The sequence below is a fragment of the Sebastes fasciatus genome, chromosome 17 (genome assembly GCF_043250625.1).
Source record: "Sebastes fasciatus isolate fSebFas1 chromosome 17, fSebFas1.pri, whole genome shotgun sequence".
In the NCBI taxonomy this organism is placed as follows: Eukaryota; Metazoa; Chordata; class Actinopteri; order Perciformes; family Sebastidae; genus Sebastes; species Sebastes fasciatus.
Window position 1 is genome coordinate 22,785,691 of NC_133811.1, and position 27,267 is coordinate 22,812,957.

Genomic DNA, 27,267 nt, shown 5'->3' on the forward strand with positions numbered 1-27,267 from the left:
TAAAATCATTTAAAGAGATAAGGGTCTCAAGTTTATGCTTGGCCTGCAGATCGTTCCAGGACCAGGACCGTAGTGGAACAGGCTTGTTTTGCCAGCTTCTGTACTGATAGAAAGCACCTTAAACTGAAGCCATTTATGTGATGTAAGATTAAAACCGTTTTGCAGAAATACAAACTTCCGGCCTAAGTAAGTAGGAAATTTGTCAGAGATGATCTTATAGACTAAAATGTACACAAAGTCTACCATGCTGGGTCCTGAAGCTACAATTAGTGACATACCGCAAGGCTGGGTGATACAGGGGGTCAAGTTTGGACAAGGTGGACAGTGAGGCGAACCTGTGAATTGTATCACCAAAATCCATCTGAGTCAAGAAAACGCCAGCATCTAAGTGTTTTCTTGATGCCATGGAAAAACATGACTTTAGCCTGTACAGAAAACCCAGTGTGAATTTTAATTCCTTTGCAAGATGGCCTATATGGCATTTAAAATTCAAACTTTTGCCCATCCAAATTCCCAAGTATTTGTAATTGTCAACAGCCTGAGGTTTGACCTTTTGTTCGCCCAGGAGAGAAAATCATAGTTTTAGTTTTGGTTGAGATTAAAAGCAATTTCAGCTCCGAAAGGACATGCTGCAGGGTGTTAAAGTCAGTCTGCGGATTAGAAGATGCCATCTCTGCGGTGAGGGCACAGGAGTACATGACTGTGTAAGACAACAAGATAGCAATAATAGGATGGACAACAAATACCTTTACAGTTTTGAAATGACAGCTCACCGTCATCATTAACACAGCATTATGATTGTGATACCCCGGCTTCCCCCGTTTCTGTTGCTCAAGCCACATGGAGCACAAGGAAAAAGATGGACGGTCTGTGTGGAACAGCCATTGCTGATTGATAATACACTCTGTCTCTCCATAACTCCTTCCCACAACACAACCTGGCACCTTGTCCCACTGGCTGGCCCTGAAGGAAAACAATTACCAGAGAAGCGGAACAACAATGCCCAGAAAACATCTGCTTGTGCCGGCTGGGGCCGCTGACATGCCTGACTGCGTGTCCCTGCTGGCTTCCACAGAGGACACATGCCCAGCCTGGATACGCAGAGGGGGCCCCTCCGAGCGTACGGGGCTCCTGCTCCTCGTGGCGCCTTACCCCTCCGCCTGCCGATCCACCTGCCTCTCTGACTGCCTGTCTGCCGTCTCTGGCAACGGGCGGCTCCGTCAGAGCAGACGAAGGCCCGCCTGTCTGAGCAGTTGTTCGTTTGTGTGCTGCCATTCTGCTTGGATGAGACGGTGCTCCAGTATGGCCTCGAAGTTGAGGCAGACAGGGTGGCGATGAAGACGGCACGATGGGCCAACACCCATATGATGGCTTCCTCATGTTATAGCTCAGCTCAGCAGATTGGAAGGCCCCATTTAGGGTAAACACTGCACACAGAGCTTAACAATGATCAAAAGAGCACAGAAAGACTATAAATAACTGCACACTGGAGTCTTATCATTCCCTCCTCCTGACACACACACACACACACACACATCACTGGCATATAGAGGACCACAGAGCAGTTACATACAACAGTCAAATTACATTTTATCATTTGAAAATGTGCAGTTTAGTTAGTCATAGTATATCTTTACAAATCCAAACAGAGTTGGTTGAAACAGGCCTCATTCTACTCTGTGTTTATTGAGTTTATGTTGCCACCTTGTGGCCATTATTGAGGATTGCTGATAATTTATCTACAGTAATTCCCTGCCAATTGGTTCCCAATTAACCCAAAAGGAAAACTCACTATTTGGTTGAACTGCTCATAACTCAGGTCTGCAGTAAGGTTACAAACTGTGACAAGGGGTCACATCACTTTGTCATAAGCCAAACCTTATGGGAACCACAGAGGGTAAAAGAAAGAAAAGAAGAAGAGAAAGAAAATGTGTTTCTTTTCTAATTTTAGGGTTATTATATAATTATATATATATTTTTAAATTGTTGTAGGCATGACCTGACCTCCAGCAGGGTGGGTCAGCTCCTCCTACTGTAGTAGAGCCTTTGCTGCTTTCAGTTACTGTAGGAAATATTAAAGATTAGTACTCTACTGGATGCCAAATATTGTACACGTGTGCACTTGTGTTATGCGAGCACTTAGTTCGGGATAGTAGGCCTATTTCTGTTTTGCCTTTATTATCTGTTGTCAATATTTGTTTCGATTTTTATTTTTTTTACACATTTGTAGATGAATGCTTCGAAGCTTCGACCGTTGCCATGGTATTCGACCTCCAAATCAGTATTCGAATGCTTCGTTTTTTAGTTTTTGTTTGTTTGTTTTGTTTACATATAAGCATGTAATAATAATAATATAAAAATCCCCAAATAGCCCATGAACTAAGGAATGATCCCATAACATTATTCATAATTCATATTCAGTATGCATTATTATTCTTTTCTTCTCAGACAGATATCGCTGTTTGTTGTGTGTAGAGGTGCGTGTGTACAGTAGGCGTTCCCAGGCAAGTGTGGAGATATAATCTATCCACCTAGTCCTGGGTCTTCCCCGTGGCATCCTCCAGGCTGGTCATGCCTGGAACACCTCCCAAGGGAGGCGCCCAGGGGGCATCCTCACTAGATGCCCGAACCACCTCAGCTGGCTCCTTTCAACGCAAAGGAGCAGCGGCTCTACTCCGAGTCCCTCACGGATGACTGAGCTTCTCACCCTATCTCTAAGGGAGACGCCAGCCACCCTCCTGAGGAAACCCATTTTGGCCGCTTGTACCCGAAATGGGTCTTAATATTGTTGTACTCTTTTAATTTTTGGTACTTCAAGGTTTCACCTTTTTTCAGTGTTTTATTATGTGGGAATGTACAGTATGTGTATATTGTCTTACTGTGATGAGATGTTGTTGTTGTTGTTTTTGTTGTTGTTTTTGTTGTTGTTGTTGTTGTTGTTGTTTGCTACTACTGCAAAACCAATTGCCCCGCCGAGATAAATAAAGGTCTTGAACTTGAACTTGATCTTAAATCTTATCTGAAATCAAATTAAACTTTGTTCCTGGTGACTTTAAAGGGACTGTTTGTAACTTTTTTTACATATAAATCTACCGGGTCAGTTTCCCATGCGCGCTCGCATAAGCAGGTGAAATATAGAGTGATATTGTGCTTTTAGCTGACGTGTGTCGCCTCACTGTTTTGAGCGATGCTCGTTCATGCCTACGTAGAGCGAGCAAGCTCGAGCCCGACGCTGACTTTCTTTGACTTAACGGCCACAGATGTCGCTGTTTACAAAACATTCTGAAAGTTACAAATAGTTCCTTTAAGTATTGTGGGAGCAGACCCAGAATCACCTTATATTTAAGGATGTACCAATGGGAGAGCCTACGGGTTGCCAGTGCAGGCCATCCCACCAGAGAGTACAACTCACAGTGGTGAGTCAGAGCTTTACAATTTGCAAAATCATATTTTTAAATTGTGTTTTTGGAACAGGCCTGAAAGTATGTCAAACAAACTTCTTACTCCTAGGATGGAGGATGTTTCGAGGAGCACCTGAAGGCACCATGTTTTGACACGCTGTGCTCGGTGTAGGAGGAGGGAGGTAGAGAGAGAGGAGGGAGGAGTGTTTGGTGACAGCTCTCACCGGAGACACGCCCGCTCGGCTACGTGACAGCAGCAGCAGCAGCAGCATCAGCGGGTTGTGCAGCTCTGTGACACCGACGCACTGCCTCCTCCTCGGCGGTGACTGAAGTGTCTCTGACGGAATAACTTTCTCAGACAACTAAATGCACCGGCTGCCTGTCCTGTTGTTCTGCCTCAGTCTGCCGTTCGCTTCCCGCGTCAGAGCAACAACAACAGAGATGTAAAGAAATCAATTTGCACACTACCGCATCCTCCTCTTGATATGCTTCTGACATAACGAGGAGCCGAGAAGTGACAGAGAGGTATTTCGTACATTCTTTTGCGACACTTTGTTGACAACCCCTCCTTATCATGTTTATAGTTATTTTTTATCTTGTATTAAGTGAAATGTCCATTAGCAGCTCATTATAGCCTATTGGATTGAAGGCAGAGCGGATGCACAGTAGCAACTCAGGAAGAAGCTACTTTGAACGCTTTTTTTGTAACAGTCTTGCAACAATTTAGTGCTGAATCTGGGACTCTCATGCTGGGTAACTAGTCCTAGTACAGATACATTATAAGAGGTTTGTATCATGCAACTATAAAAACATGTACCAGTCAAGAGTTTTGGACTGTTTTAGTCTCAATTAGTGGCTTTTTGTAACCGTTCTTCTCTATTAGTTAGATGCTAATAGGCTGCACCTACGTCACAGGGGCTAATTAACACGGGCCAACAGGTGCGTTCAGTAGTGATGGGAATTCCGGCTCTTTTTAGTGAGCCGGATCATTTGGCTCAGCTCACCAAGAAGAGCCGGCTCTTTCAGCTCTTCATTTTACCACTTCTGCCTTTTATAATTCAGCCAAATTTAGCTTTAGCTGTTTTGACCTATGATTAGTATGCGTGCACATATATCACTTAAATTATTCAATATAATTATACTAAACCTTATAATTTCCAGAATACCGTAATTTTACATGCTGCTTCGTTTCCGACTGTCATTCATCTTGTCTGCTATTCGCGCACCACGCTCCTCTCTCTCTTTCTCTCCTCTTCTTCCTCCTGCTCTGTACCTGTAGACCGTCAACGCGCCCCGCACCCCCACCCCTCCCTACTTGATGGTATGATCCTTGTCTGTCATCACCTGATTGGTCGCACGGACGTCATTAAAACAACATTCAGTCACAGTCAGTGCATGGAGTGCCGGTGGCGCGGAGAAGATCATCCTATCATTCTGCCTTGAATTAATAAAAAATAAATAAAATAAAAAAAGCCGGCTCTTATCGTTCACTTAAAGAGCCGGCTCTTTGAACCGGCTCGTTCGTGACCTGCACATCACTAGTAACCTGTCTCTCTGCTCTGTGCTGCTGGCTGCAGCTTTACCATCATGGTTAACATGTTAAGTAAAAACGTTCTTCAGGATATTTATTTATGAGGCAGCTCATCTCAGTTGAGAGAACGACCGAACTGACCATCATAACTGATTTATGGACCCAGAATGAAGCAGCTCAGTGCTAAACATCACTGGGCTGCTGATTTCAGATGGGTAGGGGAGACCAGGGACGGGTGTAACGCTTGTTTTTGCCACTAGTATGACATGGTTGGTACCAATGGATTCCTTAGGTTTCCTACTTTCATATGATGCCAGTATCTTCACTCTAGCTGTGGCGAATTTGCGTTAACGTGTTATTATCACGTTAACTTTGACAGCCCTAGTTAAAACATTTGAATGTGTTTCTTTTGCATCCAGCCCTCATGTTGCTCAACAGACACAGGCTAAGATATTGTTTCTTGTATACACATCCCTCATTTAGTGAACAAGATGATAAGTCATTACTGAGAAGACGTCTGGTTTTGATCATCTCCCGTCAGAGCCAGATATGAGGTCAAAGGTCAGGATCAGCTGCAGTGCAGCACCCTAAAGCTTGTAGGGATTCATTTTGTGCAGTCAACTAGTCTTTTGGGGTTAGGAGGGTTTCTGCTGTAACTGAGTGAATTGACCCAGATGTATGTACAGTAAGTGACAACCTCAGATTGGTTAAATAGAGCTTTTTTTTTCAACAGACATTATGACTTGTCTAGCACTGGTGAAATAGATTTTGTTAATGATGGCTCATTTCCCTCAGTAAGCCATGACAATATAGTGAGCCAGCAGAATACCAAGTCCCTGAAACTAGCTTGCCTAAACCAAATACAACCACTGATAATGTTATTAATTACATCTGTATTCTTCCTGCTTTAAAAAATGTCTTATTTCCTGTATTAGGATAAGGATGATCCTTATTATTAAAAGAAAGGAATATTGCTGTCCCACAGCTCCTTGTTCCGCATGATGAATGACTCACGATGCAGGAGTTCTTAAACAGCAGATTTATATCTGCCTAGTTAATTTTATTATAGAGATTTGGGTTTGATAATAATGATGTTGGACCTGCACATATTTCTTCATTAGGCCTGTGTGATGACATGCAGAGAAATGTTTTTAGAAATGCAAACAGTGCTGGATTAGTGCTTTTTCATTACACAAAGCTACAGTAATTATTATATGGGGCTGAAGCTTTAGGCACCGTCTCTATAATGAATACAAACAAAACAAATATGCAAATGAACTCTATGTGCTTATATAAATGCTAATTTAATAATGTTGATTTTTGTTATCTTTAGCTTATTGAAGTTACCCCACGTTTATACATTATATATACTTTTGTAAATCTTTATTTTCATTTTTGTAAAGGAGATATTTTACTGCTTACTACTGTGCATTAGTATGATCTTTTGTAAAGCTCTCATGTAAGACAACTCACTGGTTTGCACATAAATGCTTGATGTAATCTTTAATAGGGTATCTACATTTCCCTTGAAGTTTCTGATGAAGATTCATATCAAAAGTGTAACTGCACGTCATCTTACGTTTCTTATCATGTCCTCCTGCGCTCAAAGGCTGTAGAAACCAGCAGTCAAGGAAGTCAATGCAGATCAGTGTGTATGTGAGAGAGAGGTTGTGAGAACCAATCTATGAATCCTTTCACATGTCTAATTCATCCCTTTTTCCCGCCATCTTTTCAAGGCACTGCAGAGGAAGATGGAGGTCCAGAGTGGTGTTCAGCAGCCGGAGCCCCGCCCTTCGGGTTCTCCTCGGTCAGGGGCCAATCAGCAGGATGAATATGACGACAGACAGACGGATGCCAGCGGCAGGTCTTCCACTGACAGCCACAGTAAGGATGCGCAGCCAGCAAGCCAGAAAGACGATAAAAAAGTAAGTCGCAGACTCCCACTGCTGCACATCTGCAGCTGCTGTGCTGTGTGTGTGCGTCTGTACATGTGACTGATGAGCCTGTCTGCCTGTCTGTTGAGCTATTCTGGGTGATGTGTCCCATACTTTCACATGGAGATACTCTTAATCATTCACTCTGTTATCTCTTGGAGTGCTGAAAAGCCGAGTTGCATTGCAGTTTGCATATCTTGTGGCATCATGAAGTACGGAGCATTGATAAGTGCAGAGAGGTACGGGTTATCCAGTGCTGGAAGGACATGTTTGCTCGCTAACGTCATTGCAAGAAAAAGTGAAACTATAGGTACTTTTAGGGTTCGGTGGTTTCAAAGGAAGTACGTGATGTGTTGTTATGTTGCCCTGACAACCGTTAAGCACGTACCACAAACCACAGTTATGCAGAGTACATTTAGAATTGCTTAGTGTTACACACAGAATAAAGCGGCTTGTGCAATCTCCACGTGTGAGTGCTGATTCTCAAACATATCAACCCTCTGCCGTCTCGGAGCCCCCTGCACGTCCAGTGACAGTAAAATCCTCGCTGGCTCTCCTCCATCTCATGGACGTCAATCACGCTTCTCTGGCAGGAGCCAGAATCTCTCTCCGTCAATCAGCCTGAAAGGCTCTATAGGCACAACAGATATACAAAAAACATTCACTACTAGATAACTGGACTGACTGCTACTGGCAGCTCCGAATGGGATGCTTGTCACGGCTTGCTCTATCAATTTTGAGTCCTTTTGAGCAGATTCAACATAACCCTTCAGGGTCTTCATCTTGGCAAGGTAGAGGGGGATTTTGAAGCATTTAGATGACATCAACAACTGTTGAAAATGTACTAATCTAATTGTTTTAGGTGTGGTGGCAGCTTGTTAAAGTAGGAGGACTTACTGGCAAGAGACGTGCTGTTCCTTATATATATTAAATTTATTGCCTGTGGATATTTTTTGCCAGTCCATCATTCAATCTGGAGCAGCGTTATCCATGTCCAGAATATATTTGAGAGGCAACCCCATATAGATATGTCCCCACGCAAAAATGTGTCTTTGTTTTTATGCCTCCGCACCAACGACAACCGTGGTAGGAGGCATTATGTTTCTGGGTTGTCCGTCTGTCCGTACCATTCTCGTTAACGCGATATCTCAGGAACGCCTGGAGGGAATTTCATCAAATTTGGCACAAACGTCCACTTGGACTCATGGATGAACTGATGAGATTTTGGTGGTCAAAGGTAACTGTGACCTTGTATGTGATGACAGTGATGTGATGACAGACATGTATGTAAACTGCAATTTTTGTTGGCGGAGGTATACAACGCAAGGTGGTAATTCTAGTTGGTATTAATGTTTTTCCATCAAACATCTGCATATGCAGAAATCCTTTACCACAGACATTTTGTAGGGTAATTCAATTGACCCTCTCCACAAGGCTGGATAAAAGATCACTTCCTTTCGTAGATGTAATTGGCTCAATGAAACAAGCAGGGCTTACTGATTGCCTTCACATAAATGGTTCCAATTGGTTCTTAAAAGCTCAATCAGACCTCAGGGTTACGCCTTTTTAAAGCTCACATTGGCGATGCATGACTGTTTGTACCGTCTGCTGATGCATGAGTGGTGCACAACTTACAATAAAAGCTGTCATGATGATTGTTGCTGCTGCAGAAGCTTGAGAGATCTCACAGTGTTTATGTCGTTTGTTGTTGGTGTCACATTGTGAAGCAATGAGGCATGAAGGCGTTAGCCTCTTCAGTTTAAGAGAGAGGTTTTCAAACCAGCTCACAACGGCAACATCAAATATTTGTTTTTTGAAGTTTACAGTGGGTGTCCTTAAGTGGCAGACACCACCGTGCAATGGGCAACAAGGCCACCTATGTGTGTGTGAGAAAGAGAGAGAGGGGGCAGGGCAATCTATGTGTATTTTTTTCATTTTTGCGCTCTTTGTTGGTTAATTAGCGGTTGAGTCAACAACTGCTGCCATTTACTGAGGGTGGCCTTGGGAGTGTGTGCGCCGTGACGCTGCCCGACCAACCGGTTGGCAGGCTGGCTGCTGCTGCCATGGTGTCATCGATTAGTCCGGAGAGTTTATTCATCAAGGTGTCATCGGGGGAAGTGGACCGGTGTTCTTGTCCTTGTTAAAGGGTGCTCGCCTCTGGCCTGCCCTGTTGTTTATTAGCGATACATCATAGAGAATGAAGTGGCACAGTCTGACCCGTGGGCTCAGGCTCAGAGCTGCTGTGGCGTACAAGGTCATCCACAGTGCAGTCAGCTGTTGCTTAAAGGAAGTCAGCTGGTGAAAATAAATTCCTCGCTGGTTTTGAATCAGGTTTGAAATTCATTTCACTCTCAATACAGTAGTGACCACTTAATCCCCAAATGCTCCTGGTTGTGATGTTATCTGCTAACTGTAGAAGACTTAACAGGGGGTTTCATGTCTTGTGAAGCAAGCCAGTAGGGCTTTTTTTTCAATCAGTGCATACTCTTATCACATGGAGCTTGGTTGATTTCTGTCAACACCTCAGTGTCAGTTGACCAATCAGGAACTGTGCTATTGAGGTTGAAGTGCGCATAATTGGTCACAGTTGAGCATCGTGGTGCACGTTCAATCTGAAAACGGTGTGTGCTGTTTTGCTACGGTTTCCAGGTTGAACATGTTTATTTGAAACGGTGTTTGACGGGCTTTGAGGTACTTTTTCTCTCTTTTCTCTCAGGGTGTGTCAGAGGTGTTGCTCAGTCCGCAGCGACGTGTATTAAAAATGCACAATGGATCCAACTAAAGTCCTTGCATAACACAACAGGGTGTTCAACGCACCACCGTTTTCAGAAATGTTTTTTAGGGGGTGAACATGCCCCAGGATTCAATAATAATTCAATGAACACCACATGACTCCCTGACTGTACTCTCATCTCTTATCAGTATCTGTTGATCCGTGAAAACAAATTAAGTGTGAAAAAACTTACAGTGGAACTGAAATGTGTATTCATTCTCTCACTTTTTATTTTGTATATAATACAAACTATAATAATAATGAATATCGTGCATATTTTGAAACCTGTATAACATTCAACATTTGGCATGACTCATTGTTTTCTTACTTTTACTGTATGTTCCCCTCGGAAAATAAAAGCTATACTTGCTGCTGTTGGCTCTGATCCTACTAGACAACTCTGTGCTCGTCCCACAATTATACAAAAGAGAGGGTCTAAGTAAGGGATAATGTACAGCGAGCCGGTCATTGTTGTGAGAAATAATCCCCGACAGGGTGAAGTGAAGGGGTTTATTTCACAACAATGACGTCCCGCTGTACATTATCCCGCTTATTACACGGATACTTACTTCAAAAATCAATATTTTGACACAAAAATGGTAGCCGTTTTTCCGACATCAGAACTGCGTCCATAGCAACGGTCTGCTTCAAAGAAATAACAGACCGTAGAACGCCATGATTAACCAATCAGAATCAAGTATTCAACAAAGCTGTGTAATAGCGTTGGCTGTCTCTCTTCCATGGGTCCGTTTGTGGTTATGGCAAATGACCAGTGACCACACAACTGTCAGCAACTGGAACACCTGTAATGTCATCAGCACTCTGTGTGCGTTGCCCCGAGTTTCAAATCAGGACACATACAAAGTCACCGAGTAATGCAGGGAGTGCTCGGATCACACTGGGACTGAGCAAATTTGGGAATTTGTTAAAAAGCAGCTCAGGTTCGATCCCCTCAGCAACCATGTATTTTATAAAATACTCAAGGACGTTCAGGGAAAGTCTTCCTTTAAGGGTTGAGCAGAAGGTCTTAAAGCTGCACTTTAACCCCTGCCCCTTCACTGTACCCTGACCCCTGTGTTGATCCGTGACATTGACTGAAGTGCAGTACATGACCTCTAAACCACCCTAAGGGATTATTTCTGGTAGCATCCCTTAACCCTGATAGCATCAGTTTGTGCTCATTATTCTGCAATTAGCTTTGTTGAAATCTCAAAGCATTAGCCGACCACCACTGATGATGAGCCATATTGCTGATTTGAAATATCGCACTAATTGGTGTCATAAGAGCCTACTGACCTTTAACTCATTAACTGCACTGGAAGCAGAAATAAGTGGGCATGCACAAAGCCTTTGGCCGCACGTAGGAGTTAGCTTGCTGATCCTGCAGTTTTTATAATTGTTCTCTATTTTAACAGTGTGTGTGAGTGTGTGTGTTTATGTCTGCATGTGCGCACTATTTCTACAGAGTTTTTTTTCATGTCTCATATGTATGTTTAACAGAGCGCTCTATTCCTCGCTGTGGTAATTTGTGTTTTCTTTCCATTAGAAATGAGTCATTGGGGAGTGAGCTTTTAGGCGTGGAGTGGAATAGGCGTACCAGTGATTATTGCTGTTGTATTTGATTACACAAATGAGAAACATTCAGGAACAGAGGAAGCAAATTATATTAAATTGCTCTGACTGAAGATTTTGTGTGCACTTCCAAATGAGGGATCAGAAAATTAAAATCCGTGCCAGAGCTGTTATTTAGTCAGGACTTGAATGAATGAATTTCATGTTTGTTAACCAGCGAAATCAACTTGTGTGAGCTCAAGTCAGATAAGTGGAACTTTCTTGACTTTGCGATGACTTGTTGTCCAGATGCTCTCTGAGCATATGCGTAATTGCCTCTCACTCATCATGACTTTTAAGTTAACTGGAAAAGCAGATGGCTTCTCACCTTGCAAGGCAATTTGGCTTCAGCGGCAGTGTGACAGGTTGGGATGTGATTCACTCCGGTCATAAAAACTTTTCTGGCGGAAACCCCTTTAAACTATTGAAGAATTTTCCCACCCAACTGTTATTTGGTTAATATCCAGCAACGATTTTTGCTGCAGGTTGATCTGCATAAAGATGTCAAGTAAAAGTAATAGAATAAAATGAGCAAAAATGAGTGCCGGGGAAAGTTTTTGTCTTCTCCATCAGCATTGCCGAAGTGAGCAGAGTGCAGTGAGTCGAGGTAAATATGGACAGACATCCTGAACACCACCTCCACTGCCCCCCCCTCGTCCTCCACTCTACAGATTACCTCGGTGGTAGCTAGCGGGGCCCAGATAATTACCTTGTGTTATTTCTCCTCCCACACTTTGCTTTTGAAGTCGTGGCTGCCTGGCTGCCTAGCTGCCTCGGCTCTAATAGCATCCCGGCATGCCATCGATCCCGCACCCCTCCTCCGGATATGAATGGGTAGTGGAGGAGGGCTGATGGGTTGCGGGGGGGAGCAGTCCAGGAGTCTGCCCCAAGCCTCTGCAGATTTCCTAAAGCACGGGTTAATCAATATCCCCGTATGCCTGATAATTGAAACTGCACCAATGCACAAATTACTGTAATATGCACATTAAACTGCAAATTACAACATGCTCTTTGCAAGCGGACAAATTCAGAACTGGCACCTCGTCAAATACTGTACATTTACAGATGCAAACGGCTGCCTGTTTTTTACTGCAACAAATTGAACCTGATATATAACCAAGTGATTTCCTTTTGTGGAGCGTCCAGCATGGCAGTTCAAATCCTCCACAATAGAAGGGACCTTTAAAAAAGTCCTTACTGCTCCGTTTCGTTGAGGAAATTAATGGCTTCTCTGCTCAGCTGTGTCAGGAAAGTAAAATATATCGGAGCTGTAATAGTTTTAGATATGCTGTGATGTCTTAATCCTTTGACAGCACAAATATTCACTGCTGTGCACACCAGCCTATTTCAAGGCAAATGCCTTTGGAGACGGTTTCTTCTTTGCAGAGAGGTGAGAGTTAAGTTAAGTGTGACGGCAGAGAACCGCAGGCAGATACAGTATAACTGTATGTGTGTGATAATCTCCTTACTGTAATGCTATCCTGAGCTTTATTGGCAGCTCGTTTTTTAAAGCTAATACCAGGGCTATGTATTGGCAAGAATCTGGCGATATGATACGTATCATGAAACAGGGGTTACGATTCAATATATTGCGATATGTTACGATACTGTAAGCAAGGCCATATATTGTGATTATTTAAAACTAATTTTAGGAAAACTATCATAGTATAAAGAACTATGTATACTATATGTATAAAATCGTAAAAAAAAAGTCACTATGTGAAATGGCTACTATCATTACACATGAATATAGTTGGACTGCATTGCATTATAGCATAAAAGTGGGCATGTCTTTAAAGGGGAGACTCGTGGGTACCCATAAAACCCATTTTCATTCACATGTATTGAGGTCAGAGGTCAAGGGACCCCTTTGAAAATGGCCATGATAGTTACTCCTTGCCAAAATTTTGCGTAACTTTGGAGCGTTATTTAGCCTCCTTCGCGACAAACAAGTATTACATGGTTAGTACCTGGCACTCTAGCTTTAAAACTGATTCCCGTTACAACCTCCGAAAGTCAGAATAGCGGCCGGTGGATTTGTAAGAGCTTATTCAGAAATCGATACAGCATTTTGGAGAATCGATACAGTATTGCAAAACATGATCGCAATACTCATGTATCGATATTTTCTTACACCCCCTAGCTAATACAATTTTAAACAACTTTGTCTTTATGATACTGTGTTTTCTTTATATGGCATCTGTGATTTCCCTATTATGACAAGTCAAAATGTTTGCTGTGTAAAAAGGCCTGTATTTTAATCAAACGCAGCTCAACTCTGACTCGTTGCATCTAGGCCACGAAGAGAACAACGAGGACATGTTCAAAGCTTCTCCGAACATTAAGTCCTAAGTATGGCCAAAGATTTAACTACAGACAGCTTGATGAAACCTCTGCAGAGTGCTAATTTTGCAAAACTGTAATGAAGCACTGCAGGAGCACGACTAAAATATCCAGCCACGAGTTGAGGTGATGCAGCATTTACATCAGCACCCAGCGTGGAAACTACTGACTGTTACTGGCCAGCCATGACTGAGCTCAGAAACTATAATCCATGACTAATACACTCTAAATAGGGCAAAAAAGATACGTCACTTGAAAAAATGTTATTTGAAAGGAATGTACTGCATTTCCATCAGGTGAGGTGAGATAAACGCTTCGTCTCTGGAGTGTCCAGAGCAGGAGGTAATTGGGTTAGCTCCTCCTGGTTTGGTGAGGTCAAGCCTTAGTCCATGATCTTGTGTATTAGGGACGGATGATCATTAGTGAGAAGTTGAAAGAGCATTAACATTTTTTTAATCCTTTGCTCTATTTGTGATCACTGCAGGGATGCCTACTGTAAACTTTAGCTTGCCAAGCAGGCACATGTGGACTTGTAGGGATAGTGATATGCATTTAAATGCAAATTGCATCCCTGCAAATAGTTCTGTAGTGGAACATTTAGTATAGATAGCTCTTTCTCTCAGAAAACTGTACAAAAGTCTTCAGTAACAGCAGCAGTATAGACGGTAGGAAATGCTAATCAGTGCGACTGGTCTGCTATTTCACGCGTTTCAAGACTGGCGCCGGCTATTTGTAGAGACTTTATTTGTGTTCCTGCCTGCTATTTTAGTCCACTGGCTCTTTTAATCTGTCATACAAGAGAAGAGAGGATGATCAAGCATGTCAAATGTGTATCATGTAGTCTCGTATCAAGACGCAACCTCTTTTAGCAGCTTGATTTATCTCTCATCAGTGCATTTTACTCCTCTGTGCAAAGCATACTTTTAGTGCATAGACTCGCTTGTGCACGCAGCCACACACACACACACACACACACACACACACACACACACACACACACACACACACACACACACACACACTTTGACACACTACCAGCAGATCACAGGGACCTTATTAGCTGCTGTCACAACACATTTATCCCTCATCTGTTTCTGGGAGCTGTCGTGAGCAAAAGGTTGCTCTCTGCAGCAAAGTGGCAAAGTGGGCTCCTCACTGTGTTTTTCATTCTCTCTAATGGAGAGCGATGGCATGGGCCCCGGCCGTCTCTGTCTGTGGCCCTGTCCAAACAGGGCTGATTTCTGCCCGAAAATAGCCCCGCTGTCAGCTCGCCTTAGTTGCCGGGCCCGCTGAGAGTCAGTTAAGGGGATCAGTGCTTGCTAGAGTGTGTGGCTCAGTGGTAAGACACGGTGCTGGTGACACATTGCTTTGATGGGATCACCGACCGCTCCTAATCCCCCCTCGACACAGATGACCTAAGGGGCTCATTGGACTCAGCAGAGTCACCAGTCATGACTCCGGTCCTGCTCGACTTCAACATCCTATCCAGTTGACCTTCAGCCCTCACGCTCACAGATGGTGTATTAACAGCATTCGGCTGTTTGGTTGACGATTGCTCAGGGTCTCTGTCTCCAAAAGGAAGTCACCTTTGAGATTTGCTGTGAAAGTTGCTTTACATGTTCTTGTGTGTGAATATGCACAGACTGTGTTAAGACTGTTGAAAGAAATCACATTGTTGTTTGTTTTGTTTTCTAAATATAATGCAAGATGTTTTTGGATATATCAAACACGGCTTGACATTTAGCTTTTTCAGCCAGTTCTCCTTCGGGGAAGTAGATTAGAGGTTCTACCTGTCGGATATCCAAACTTGTCCAAAATGGAAAATGTAGGCCTATTATTATTTTCAAAGCCTTAAACTCCATAAATTAAAAAAAAAACACCACCACTGCTGTTGTCATGCATTTAGTTAGTTCATAATGAATTTGCTGGACGTGCAACTTGATAGGCCAGCAATTTGGCAAGAGAACATAAGCACGAGAACACCCTATTTAGGAGGCCATCTGGAAAATCCTTCGCTGTGATTAAAAGAATTTCAGCCCCTTGCATTTTCATTTTTTAATGACTTGTGCACCCCGTGGATGTTTGCTGTGCGTCCGCTACGCTGGAGCTGTGCAGAGGCATGTGTGTTGTCAGGGGTTTGTGTCTGACTCAGTGTCAAGGATGGGAACTGTTCACTCTCTCAGTTTGTGATGACTTGGCAGCAAAGGAAAAGGTCAAGGAAGACTTGTGCAGAATTGCCAAATGTGCTACATTCGCAGTAGTCAATCCTGGTCTTCACAGGGTGGAATCTTTTATATGAGAGCTTTATGTGTTGCCAGGAAATATGTTTAATGCTCTCATCTCTGGCTGTAGACTGCAAATCATGTGGCTCTTTAAGTCATAAAACTGTTATGTACAACATGTTCAATAGGCGATTATTTGTGGTGGAATTGCAGAAACATAATGTGCAGATAGACAATCACTGTGTGAAATGGAACGCTAGTGGATTACATGTTTTGCTAACTCAAATAGCACGTGGTATGTGTTTTTTTGTGGCCAGTCTACATACAAGTACCCCATATTTCTTACTCGCAAAGCTCCTTCTTTGTCATTTTTCTATTTCCAAGTGTAAATTGTGTCTCCTAAGAGACTCCGCAGTGACATTGCAAACTCAATGCACAACAAATGTACTCATCCTCTACACGTCAGCACTGACAAACACTTAACTCTGATCTACTGATATGATGGATAAACTCTTCTCTTAAATTCGTTTAAATCTTAAATGCAAAGCTGTTTATATTGAGCGTTACTGTTCTTTATGTTTATCATATTTCTGCATTTCTGTTTCTTATGCAGATTTGCAAATTTTCTATGACAAGACGAAAACGTGTGTATCTTGTTATTTTTAGGCCTTAAGACTTGGCCTGTCACGATACAGTAACTACCTTTGTTGGACGATATATTGTCCCAGAAATAATGCAATGAGTAATTTTAAGACCATTTTAAGACCATTTTATACCAATGATTTAATGATAATATAATAGCATAATCATGCAAATACAGAGTGTATACAGGGTGACTAGAAATGACAGCAAAACGCGTCATTCTTATATAAACAAACACGCATGTAAACACAACAGGCAATATCGAGGTTAACAAAAACGATAGAGGTCATGTCCATATATTGTGCGATAAGTCGATAAAGTAAAATGATGAAGGTAACATCCATATATTGTACATTAAGTCAATAACTTAAAACAACAGAGGTCATGTCCTTATATCTTATGATTAGTTGATAACATAATTATTGTGAAAGGCCAACTTAAGACATATATCGTTACAAATTGAAATCACTACAGCCATTGCTGGTTTTGTATTAAGCCAAATATAAAAATACGTTAAAACTCATAAGAAAGCCCCTCATGCCATGTTTCTAAAGAACAAAAAAGATATCAGTAGAAAGCTTTTCAACCAACTGCACAAATAGAGAAAAAGAAATGGAGACTGCTTGACTTATTTTCATATTAGTCATGCTATAAAACTGCTTGTACTTTATATTTGCCTACAAAAACATATTGTTTTCTTTCCCCCACTTCTTGCCTGGTTCGGTTTCCAGCTCAAGTCAAACCTCAGTAAGTGTGGAAATTGAGGGTAAATCAGATTAAGAATTGGAGACACCTGTTTATGCCATTTCATTAATTTTTTTCTTGCATATGGGAATGGTTTATAAACGTCTCATTATATTCAGGACATTGTGCCACCATATCACTTTACACTTACAAATCACCCTTTCCATTAACATTTATAATACGACATAGAACGGCACACTCTCTCTACTGTGAAGAAAATCCAACCTTGGACAAGGATGTATTGTCTTTGTTTAATGATAAATACTAACCATAGTGTTGTCGCTGTTATGTCTTGACATGATAGAATAACTGCAGTCTTCAGGACATCTTTGAGACAAGAGCATTCACATGGGAGGATGACCTCAGCTCTGTTCTGTCTGCTCTGACAGATGCTACACTGTTTAGTCGTGACACATGCACTCAAATATTTCCATTTGGACAATCTGTTTCCACTCGGAAATAGTCGTTTGATTAATTATAATCAAGCCCTTAGCATCAATATTTTCCAGTGTTTAGATGAGACTTGGCTTGTCGTCCTCATAACATCTTGAGGAAGCAAAAAAGCAATATGACTTTTTATTTTTTTACTGCTTTACTGTTTTATTGAAAGTAAATGAATAAATACTGCTCTATATAACCATAAACATATGAAACACTATAATAAAAAATGTTTCATTTATTAAAGCGGTCCTATAATATTATTGTGTGCTGAAAGATTGCTTATCCACCCTCTTCTACACAACATTTACGACATTTAACAGGATGTAATCAGAGGAAATAAATGACTGTGACTTTGCTGATGGTGGTGAGAGAAGTGGTTTCACTTAATCTAACACAGATTAGAGCCCAAATTAATGTGCACACTGTAAATCAAAAGACATAAAAATCCCAGCAGTGACAATGTTTCCTCTTAAGTCTTAGTGTAGTTTATCTAGTTATATATTCAAAACACTAATCTAATCCAGGGGGCATCTGAAAATATTAACATTAGATTACAAATAGTCTTCTATTCAATTTGAAATCACAATTATGTGGGGTAGGGTGTAGAAATGCACATGGCACAGAAAAACTGCACGTCAGATGTTCATTTTATTTTCATGGTTTTAATCAACCCAAAATATGTAAGAAATAAATAAGTGTAAATCCATAAATGGTTTGAATTAGGCCTTATTTTTCATACATTGATTGTGAGAAAATAAATGTCATTTGATTGCGAATAACTCAAGAGTGTTTCAAAGTCTAATTGTCAAAGTTTATAGAAAAAAAGATCCACATTTGGTGGCATTAAGCCTTTCAAAAACAACATTTCTCCTGCGGACAAAAACGGTTTGCTGTCCTGCTTGCCGCACACAAAGTGAGGCACGCACCTGTATTAACGAAGCGGTCTAGCAGCAATCTAACAGCACCATAAAGTACAAATATATTACCACAAAAACAAAATAAATATTTATTTTTAGGATGTCATAAGGGTGTCATACAATATCACGACAGATTCATCGAAAACCATTAGAAGCTTCAAATGTAAAAACATTACCTTTGATACAGCTCTGGTATTTAGTCGTAAACACTACATATTGTATATGCATTAGAATAACATTCCTCTGCTTAAAAAGCCCAGCGCCTGAATGTATTGCGAAGAGTTCTCAGATGAACCTGTGTTCACCTTGTCTTAAAACTCAGTTTGCACCTACAGAAAGCAAGCATTTCTGCACACGGAAGTCTTATTCATATTCAGTTGCAATAAACAACAACCGGACAATTGCTTATTTTTCTGCAGATGAGAGGGGTAAATAAATTAACATATCCATATTAGCTTTAGTAGCTATTGTTGAGAGCAACGATAGCCACTAAGGCTAATGCACAAGAAGGTTCACGCTATCTCCAGATCCAAACCATGCCCATATTAGTTACTAGGGCGAAGAACGTGATCCCTCACTGGCTTCCCACCCATAAACACTGACTACTATGTTCAGCCAAGCCGGAAACGCCACACTACAGGGGACCGAATCTTCTGGGCGCACCACACAGTAAGCATTGGCATTCATTGTGGATGTTACAAACCTACCATACCCACGGCTTATCCATGAAAATATCGTTAAAAATAAATGTTTAACGACGTCCTATGATATTTTTGGTCACATGGGAAAATGATTTAACGAGGTAGTTCATGTATCTAGTTGGGAGATTTGGCAACAGCGGTACATTTATCCGGGTGAAAATGAGAAAGCAAACAAAGCCACCTTGGCAAACCTCTTGAGGATATATTTAAATTACCTCATTTCAACCTCAGGCCTCTGGTTTCCCTACACACCAGATGTGGAACCTTTTTTTTTTAATGTAAAATAAAGGGTTTCCATATCTCATAAACCCTGCTAACACAGCGGGGAGTCTTGTTTCTAATATCACACAAGCTCAAACACACAACTGGAGTCCAAGCCAAGTATGGTACATCTGTTGAGGTTTAAAATAAAGAGCCGAACACTGCGATGGCTGGCTGGGTGATTGGCTGGTTGGCTGCTTAGCTCACAGGGGCATCATTAGCTGTGTGATAATAAGAGCAAACACCTCCATTATGTTCCCCGGGGCATGTAATATATATATTCACACCTTGTTAGACTGTGTGACCATCCCTATTAGTCTCAGCAGTAAGACCACGCCTTCCCACTCATTAACACCACAGATGGAGATATAAGGCCGTCATTACTGGAGTAGATAGTGGTGAAATACTGCACTGGCTTTTAACTGATTGTGGAAATAAAAAGGCAAACCAGCTAATGTATCACACTGGGCCGTGCCACAGTTGTGTCATAAAGATATTACTGTTTTAAAAGCTGTTAGCGAAGCTTGGCTGTATGCAAGCACGCAGGTCGGCCGACTGTGGCCTGTGATGGTGTGTAAATGAAACGGTAATAGAGGGTTTCATCACCACTACTAATTACTGAATGACAGTTCTCTCACCAGTGTGCAAGTGTGTGTGTGCATGCCTGTGTGATAGGCCTAATTAGATAAACTCCCATTACACTTAAAAGTGCATTACTGCTGCTCTTTTGTAAAGGCTGTAATCAGAGCGCTGCGGAGAGTGAGTGGTAATTAAGTTATTTCTCAAGTATTATTAGTCTGCTTGTTATATGAGCCGATTGTATTTAAAAGGATAGAATACAAATTTGACTTTGTGCCAGCGCTTTGTTAACTTACAGATATTAAAGCAAAGAGCTATTACACAGTGCATGATTAGAGTGTATGGCAATATCTATCTCGTCCTCTTCTCAAGGGGTTTCTGTCTGATGAAATTAAAGTATCACAATGGACGATTCCAGCCTGTAAAATTGCAGAAGCGAGCTGTAAATAATCAAATGACAACATGTACGAACACGGGTATGTATGCGCAGACATTGCTTGTCTCCGGCTCTCAGCCTGACTTGGCATTTTTGTGCATGTGTCACCCGATGCCTGCAGTAGCAGCAGCAGCGTGAGACCCAGATCCTCTGACTAATCCAGATTGCCTTCTAATCCCGATCACACTCTCCTCTTCCTGCCATTAACTCTGTTATTCCTCTGCAGTTTTACAGCAGTCTGTCTCCTTTAACGTCTCCTACCTTTCTTCCCTTAACTGCCACTGTTCTGCATTACGTTAAGTAGGTGCTGATTACTAACTAGTGGAACGAGCAATCCCCGAGATCAGACCCCCCGCTCCATCTCCTGGAGCTTCCCAATCTCTCCTCCCGGCGAAATAGTCTCTTGGTGGCAAGGAGGACGAAATGAAAATAGTAGTTGTTTTCTTGCCTCTGCTACTTTGGATTTAATCTAATAAACAAACTAACATAATGTACACGGACCGTACAGCCCCTGGTTAGTGGCACAGTAAACACACAGATAGCTAATGTAAACTATAAGCCGACGCCACACGTGAGAATTATAAGATACCAGTGTTATTTTGACGAGCTCTCAGAGTTTCGGCAGTTTGGTTGAATTGCGCGTATTCTTGCCCTTCTGTTAGTTAGTAATTGGCTTTTTTTTTTTTTATAACTGATGACTATAAATACAGATTGTATGGACCAGTAGAAGAGGTGAAATTCTGCCCCCTATTTCTTTGGAGCACGTGGCTACATCTTACTCACTGCATCTTTAACATTTCGCTCAGTCCCTGTAAGTTTTGTTGTACATTTATCATTCTTATTAGTTCACGTTTGGTGACCTTTGGTAGTGCACTAGTAAGAATACAAAACAAACCTTTTTAGATGTGTTTTTAGCTGTAAAATATATCATGGATGGCACTATGTTTCTGCTCACGAAGCAAGTGCTTTCTACTTTTTCCCCTGCATCTTTATATATAATTACCTCTCTCCTATGTTCCTGCGCCAGCAGATTTAAGTAACACCTGTAATGATGTTAATCACTGTCTTAGGAGACCTTAACAGGCCTTGAAGTGAAAGCTAGCAGACTGGGTCACTGGCACATTTTCAAAGGGTTAGCAAATCCCACCGGAAGGGTGGTGGGATGGATTGAGAGCACGGACCGTTGTGCCAGGAGAGCGGGAGCAGATCCTCTTTCTACGCTCTTCTGAATGGGCCTATTTTTAGCACCACGGGACGGTTTAATTGGACAGAGAGATTAACTCTTTGTTGCACGCTTGTGCTCTGTGGCTACTCACATTTGTTCTGTATGGAACCTCTTTGAGCCTGCGTTCTGTGTGCATGTGGATCATATTGAAGTGTTGGATCATGCAGCTATTGTTCTTTTGAAATGGGCTGTAGGCCACAGGTTGAAAGGATAATAATGAATAATAAGGATGATAAATAACTAAACGTGACGCCTAATCATAATTATAGACGGCAGATACATCTACAGATACAGCATAAAAGTATTTAGTATTAAATAAAAAATAAACTGAACAGATTGATGGATAATGTAACGTAATTAATGACGGGGAAAAAGTGTGATATTAGAGGCTGCTTGATTTTATATTTTGTAGTAATAAAGGTCGTCTTTCTCTGTCACACAACACACACGCTATTTAATCCTGATGTAAATAAGGTAATATTTCCATGCAAAACAGAATCATATACTATGCGAATTAGCTTCTGCTCTATTCTTGCTTAAATAGCAATAGCAAATTCTCATGCTCTCCTACCTATCCAGCCTAATTAACTACCTAACATTACCAAATGCCAAATAAACAAGTTGCAGATTTGCTTGATAAGACTAGAACAAAGACTAGCAGTCTAGATTAGCAATTCAAATTAGTGAAGCTGCAAAAAATAATCAATATTAATTGTCAGCTATTAAAATATAGGCCAACTATTTTGATTTGAGTAATTTTTTAACAGGAAAAAAAAAAAAATTCTCTGATTCCAGCTTCTTAAATGTGAATATTTTCTGGTTTATTTACTCCTCTATGACAGTGAACTGAATATCTTTGAGTTGTGGACAAAACAAGACATTTGAGGACGTCATCTTGGGCTTTGGGAAACACTTATCGACATTTTTCACCATTTTCTGACATGTTATAGACCAAACAACTAATCGATTAATGGAGAAAATATCCGACAGATTAATCAACAATGAAAATAATTGTTAGTTTCAGCCCTAAAAATTAGCCATGTCACTTAAATCAGGCCACATTTACTTTTATCTTTCAATTTTAAATTTATTTCATCATGATAAAAAAAAATCTCACATCCAGTGTTGACAACTGCACTCACACTGCTTTCTCACCAACTTCATTTTTGATTCTCTTGCACATGCTGAATGACGTTGACTGTAAAAATAAAACATAATAAATTTAACACTACACTTACTTGCAATACAAAAACAGGCATAACGACACTCAAAAATAATCAAGGACTGGAATTCACCCCTCTCTCAGTTCTCTCTCTGTGTGTTTAATTGTATTAGATAAGTAGGGTTTGCTGCATGAGATGCCTGTAAGCTGTGTCACTGTAAAATACTCCAATCAAGTAATCAGCTAATATCTTAATTGATATCAGAGTTTTATCAATGTAAAAAAGAATATTTGGAAGCAACGTTCAGCAGAATGTAAAGGGTTAATGACCCACAGGTCCAGATGAGTGACAGGCCAGCACAGAGACTCTGCCACATTATCTTAGTTGGAGTGTATAGATTTCAGAGATAGAGGCAGAAATTACTATTTTCCTCAGACGTTGGACCCAGAATGAATGTCGTGCCCAGGGTTAGCAAATCTCATTTACAAATTTCAGGCGGGGAAATATCCCTCCCTCCTCGTGTCTCCTCCGTCTTCGCCTCCCATCACAATAAAAAAAGGAAGCTTCTCATTTAGCAGAACTGTGGGCCTGGAGGCTGTGTCACAGAAACCAATGTGACGAACTCACACTGCATGCAAACCAAATGAATCTCAGTCCTACCGCGCGGGGCTTTATCTTCATTTGTTAGAAGGTGATTTAACCTCTTACTCTCTGAGGTCTATTCCTAGGTCTATTCCTTCTTTATAAACTTGTGGTGCAATGCCAGAAACTGCTCACACTGACTTTATTTAGATTATTTTAGATTCTCATAAAGTTGTTTTTAAAAAAAAGATACCAAATACTGTATTTCAGGCAAAACCTTTTTTAATTTTTTTTAATTTTACAGGTATAGGTGCTTTTTAAGTTCTGTAAATATATATATTTTGCATACATATAGGATATGCACAATAGTATCACATAAAAACGAGCTACATAAAATGTTGCCTATGTGAAATATAAATTGGAGACGTGCATTTGATCAGGCTTTTTGTAAATCGGGAAGTGAAGTTTAGTAGGGAAGTTAAAGTGATCAACTTTAGGCTCGCATTTGACTTTCTGAACTATTTTTATGGGCATACATGTAAATAGGAGGAGAAAAGAGAGGTCTGTCTCTGTTTGTATGCACAGTTTTTGTGTGTTTACGTTGTGTTTTTCTGTCCTTGTGTGCATATCCCGTTCACAAGTAAAAAACTGTCTTCATCCACTTGGCCGGATCCCAACATTCCTAGCTTTTTTTTTATTTTGGTTCATGTTTGTCGCCGAATGAAAGGAGCGTTTTGAGAGATGATCACAGACGCTGTCCCCAGAGGAATCTTAAGGAGGAAAGTGAGCCTATTTTCAGCGCCGTAGCACTGGAGAGTGGGACTCATTATGACTCACTCAGAGCTGAAATGCTCTGGATGATGTCTGAGTCAGACACGAGGGCCAGTGTCCGCTGCCATGGTGATGCACGGCCAAATGTAACTGAACTCGGAGAGCAATAGAGATGGAAATGAAATGAGGGAAGCTTAAAAGGGCCCCGAGGCGGCTTCACTATTGTCATGATAAAATTCCCAGAGTAAAAACTGGCAAGCTATAGGCTCCTGCATGCGGACTGATAACTCCGAGATCCTCTAATACTTCAGAGTGCACAGTCTTTGTGTGGAGTTTTTCGATATTGAAGATACATCTAGGCCAAGCAAAGCAAATTTGGGGACAATTCCAAAATAATAAAATTTACTCACTTTCTTCCTCAGGATTTCTTTGGGGAAATCTTCAGCATCTTCTCTGAAAATATTCCTTTTATACAGCAAACATGTAACAAGATATGAAAGGCTTGCTACTCGAACAAAGCCAAGAAGTACTGATTAGAGATTTTCTGTGAACGCAATATGCAGACACAGAAACATAACACACATATACTCTTCTAATGCACTTATCCTTTTTGTGATTTTATCTGGATAGAACTGAACTGAACCTGAACTTATCTTCTTCATTCTTCAGGAAACTTAACATGCAATATTTTCTTACTTTTCTTGATTAAGTACATTCAAGTTTTGACTTCAGCCTATTTGCTTAAAGGGACTATTTCTAACTTTCAGAATTGCTTGTTAACAGCGACACCTGTGGCCGTGAAATCAACGAAAGTCAGCGTCGAGCTCGCGCTTGCTCGCTCTAAATAGACATGAACGAGCATCGCTCAAAACAGTGAGGCAACACACGTCAGCTAAAACCACAATATCACTCTATATTTCACCTGCTTGGCAGTAATGTTAGCTGACCAGACGAAGGTCTCTTCATGAATCAATGCTGATAAGAGTGTTGGCTTTTGGCGTTTTGGCGTTTGTGCAGAAATAACTGCTGCAGCTCCTCCAGACCAACAGAGGTTTTCCGTGTCTTGTGAAGTGACGGAGCTCTGCAGCGAGTAACTTGTCATCTCCACCCGCAGCCGGAGGGAGACACCGGCACCCGGTCGGTAACGAGATGACAACGTGCGGAGCCCGACCCGGTACATTTATACGCTTAAAAAGTTACAAACAGTCCCTTTAAATCCTCCAAGACAGAAGTTCAAAAGTCAAGTGTATTGCAGACTTCCACAATCACTAGCCTCTCACTCCATGACTCTCACTTTTGCACCCTGCGGCCAATGGCTGAAATCCAGTACGGCTAGCAGATTAGGAAAAACTTGCACATGCACTACTTGTCATGCAGGTGCGTCGGCTCGGATAGGAGCTCAATATCTTCAAAATGGGAGCAATTCATGGAGAATTCATACGCTGATGAAATACTGTATGGACCGGAACATTAGACTGATTTATTGAGTTAATAAATGTCGTAATTTCAAGAGTAGTGTGCAGAAAATGCAGCCTTTTCAAAGACACTGAAATCCAGTGTGGCACCAACCTGCTGCCTCAGTGTGAACACCAGTGTGTGTGTGTGTGTGTGTGTGTGTGTGTGTGTGTAATTCGACATGCGTCTCGTCCGTTGCCTCAGCTTCACCGTACAGTCAGCAGCAGAGGACAGTGATGTAAGGACAGAGACACGTAACAGCCCAGCAGATATTAATCCGATGTGCCTGGCTCGGCCCGGGCAGGTTGGCCTCGAGCCAGCGAAAGAGAGGAGAGGGTCAGATGACAGCGCCTGTCCCTGCCAAGTCCAGCAGGTACAGCATGGAGTCAGGCAGATAAACCTTACACCTCCCTCTCTCTCTCTGTCTCGGTCTGCCTTTGTGCGTTTATCTCTTTTTGACACTCCTACTCGAGACACACATACCGTATGCAAATACTGATATTAATATTTGAGGAGGAAAACAATCTGATTAAGCTATATCGGCCAATATTTTGTATTTCTTTTAAAACGTTTTTTATATAAGCACATAACAATTTTTGGCACAGCCCCTTCAACTTAGGTTACCTATTAAGAGCTCAGAAAAGCGAATTGAAAAATAACAAGGGCTGCAGAAAATAATTATTTCATTATTGAATAATCCGTCGTTATCTTCTGCATCAGAACCTTTAGTCGCCAAAAAGTCTGGTTGTGCTTGTAGTGGAACAATTCAAGCACAATATCCCAGTTGAAGTTGTAGGATATGTCTTCATAATCCCCCCAATGATATCCAATTAACTAGAGGTTTCTTAGAAAAGCAACTAGGGCTGTTTTGATAGCCTTTCTTTTTTTTGTTTTACATTCAAAGCTTCTATTGAGGTTTTTGAATGAAGCGTCGAATGTCTGTCGTCATACTTTATGATGTCATCATCACTCTAAAAAGAATGGAAAAATATGATTTTGTGTTATTGTGGTTATATAAATGTAATTTATGGCGCCGCTAGACTGCCCAGTTAATACAGGTGCGTGCGGGAGAGTGAACAGTTTTTTGACCGCAGTGAAAATGTTGCTTTTGAAAGGCTAAACGCCAACAATTATGGATTGAAGCAGAATATTTCGTTACAAAAAAACACGTTGTGAATTTTGTAAATGATTTCATCTCTTTTTTCAATACATTTTGACTTGTCGACTGAGGACTATGATAATAATTACAGTGACGAAGACTGAGCGCTGCATCGCTCGCTGTGTGTTTACTTGAGAGATAGGGAAGAAGAGAAGGTAGAAGGTGGACTTTTGCGAGCAATGTTTCTGTAAGTTGTTAATTATAATCATTTTTAATGTCAACGTTATGAATGAAGCTTCAAGCTATTCAGTACAGCCCTAAAAGCAACACATTTCAATCTAATCTAATTAACTAATTGACAAATAGTTTCAGCACTGAAAATAACAACAAATAAAAACAAATACTTTCAAAATATATGAAATTTGGAAAATTGACG

At 41.2% G+C, this 27,267-nt stretch overlaps 1 protein-coding gene across 3 annotated transcripts in view; it reads left to right on the forward strand.

The window, feature by feature from the left end:
* Positions 1-3,628: 3,628 nt before the first annotated feature.
* The window catches only part of rbms3 (RNA binding motif, single stranded interacting protein), a 345,383-nt gene continuing 321,744 nt past the window's right edge, over positions 3,629-27,267 (forward strand). For all 3 annotated transcript variants that reach the window (XM_074613699.1, XM_074613700.1, XM_074613706.1), the window contains exons 1-2: positions 3,629-3,926; positions 6,669-6,857. In XM_074613699.1, coding sequence (XP_074469800.1) covers positions 6,684-6,857 — 174 coding nt within the window. In that variant the 5' untranslated portion in view covers positions 3,629-3,926; positions 6,669-6,683. The remainder of the gene's footprint in view (positions 3,927-6,668; positions 6,858-27,267) is intronic.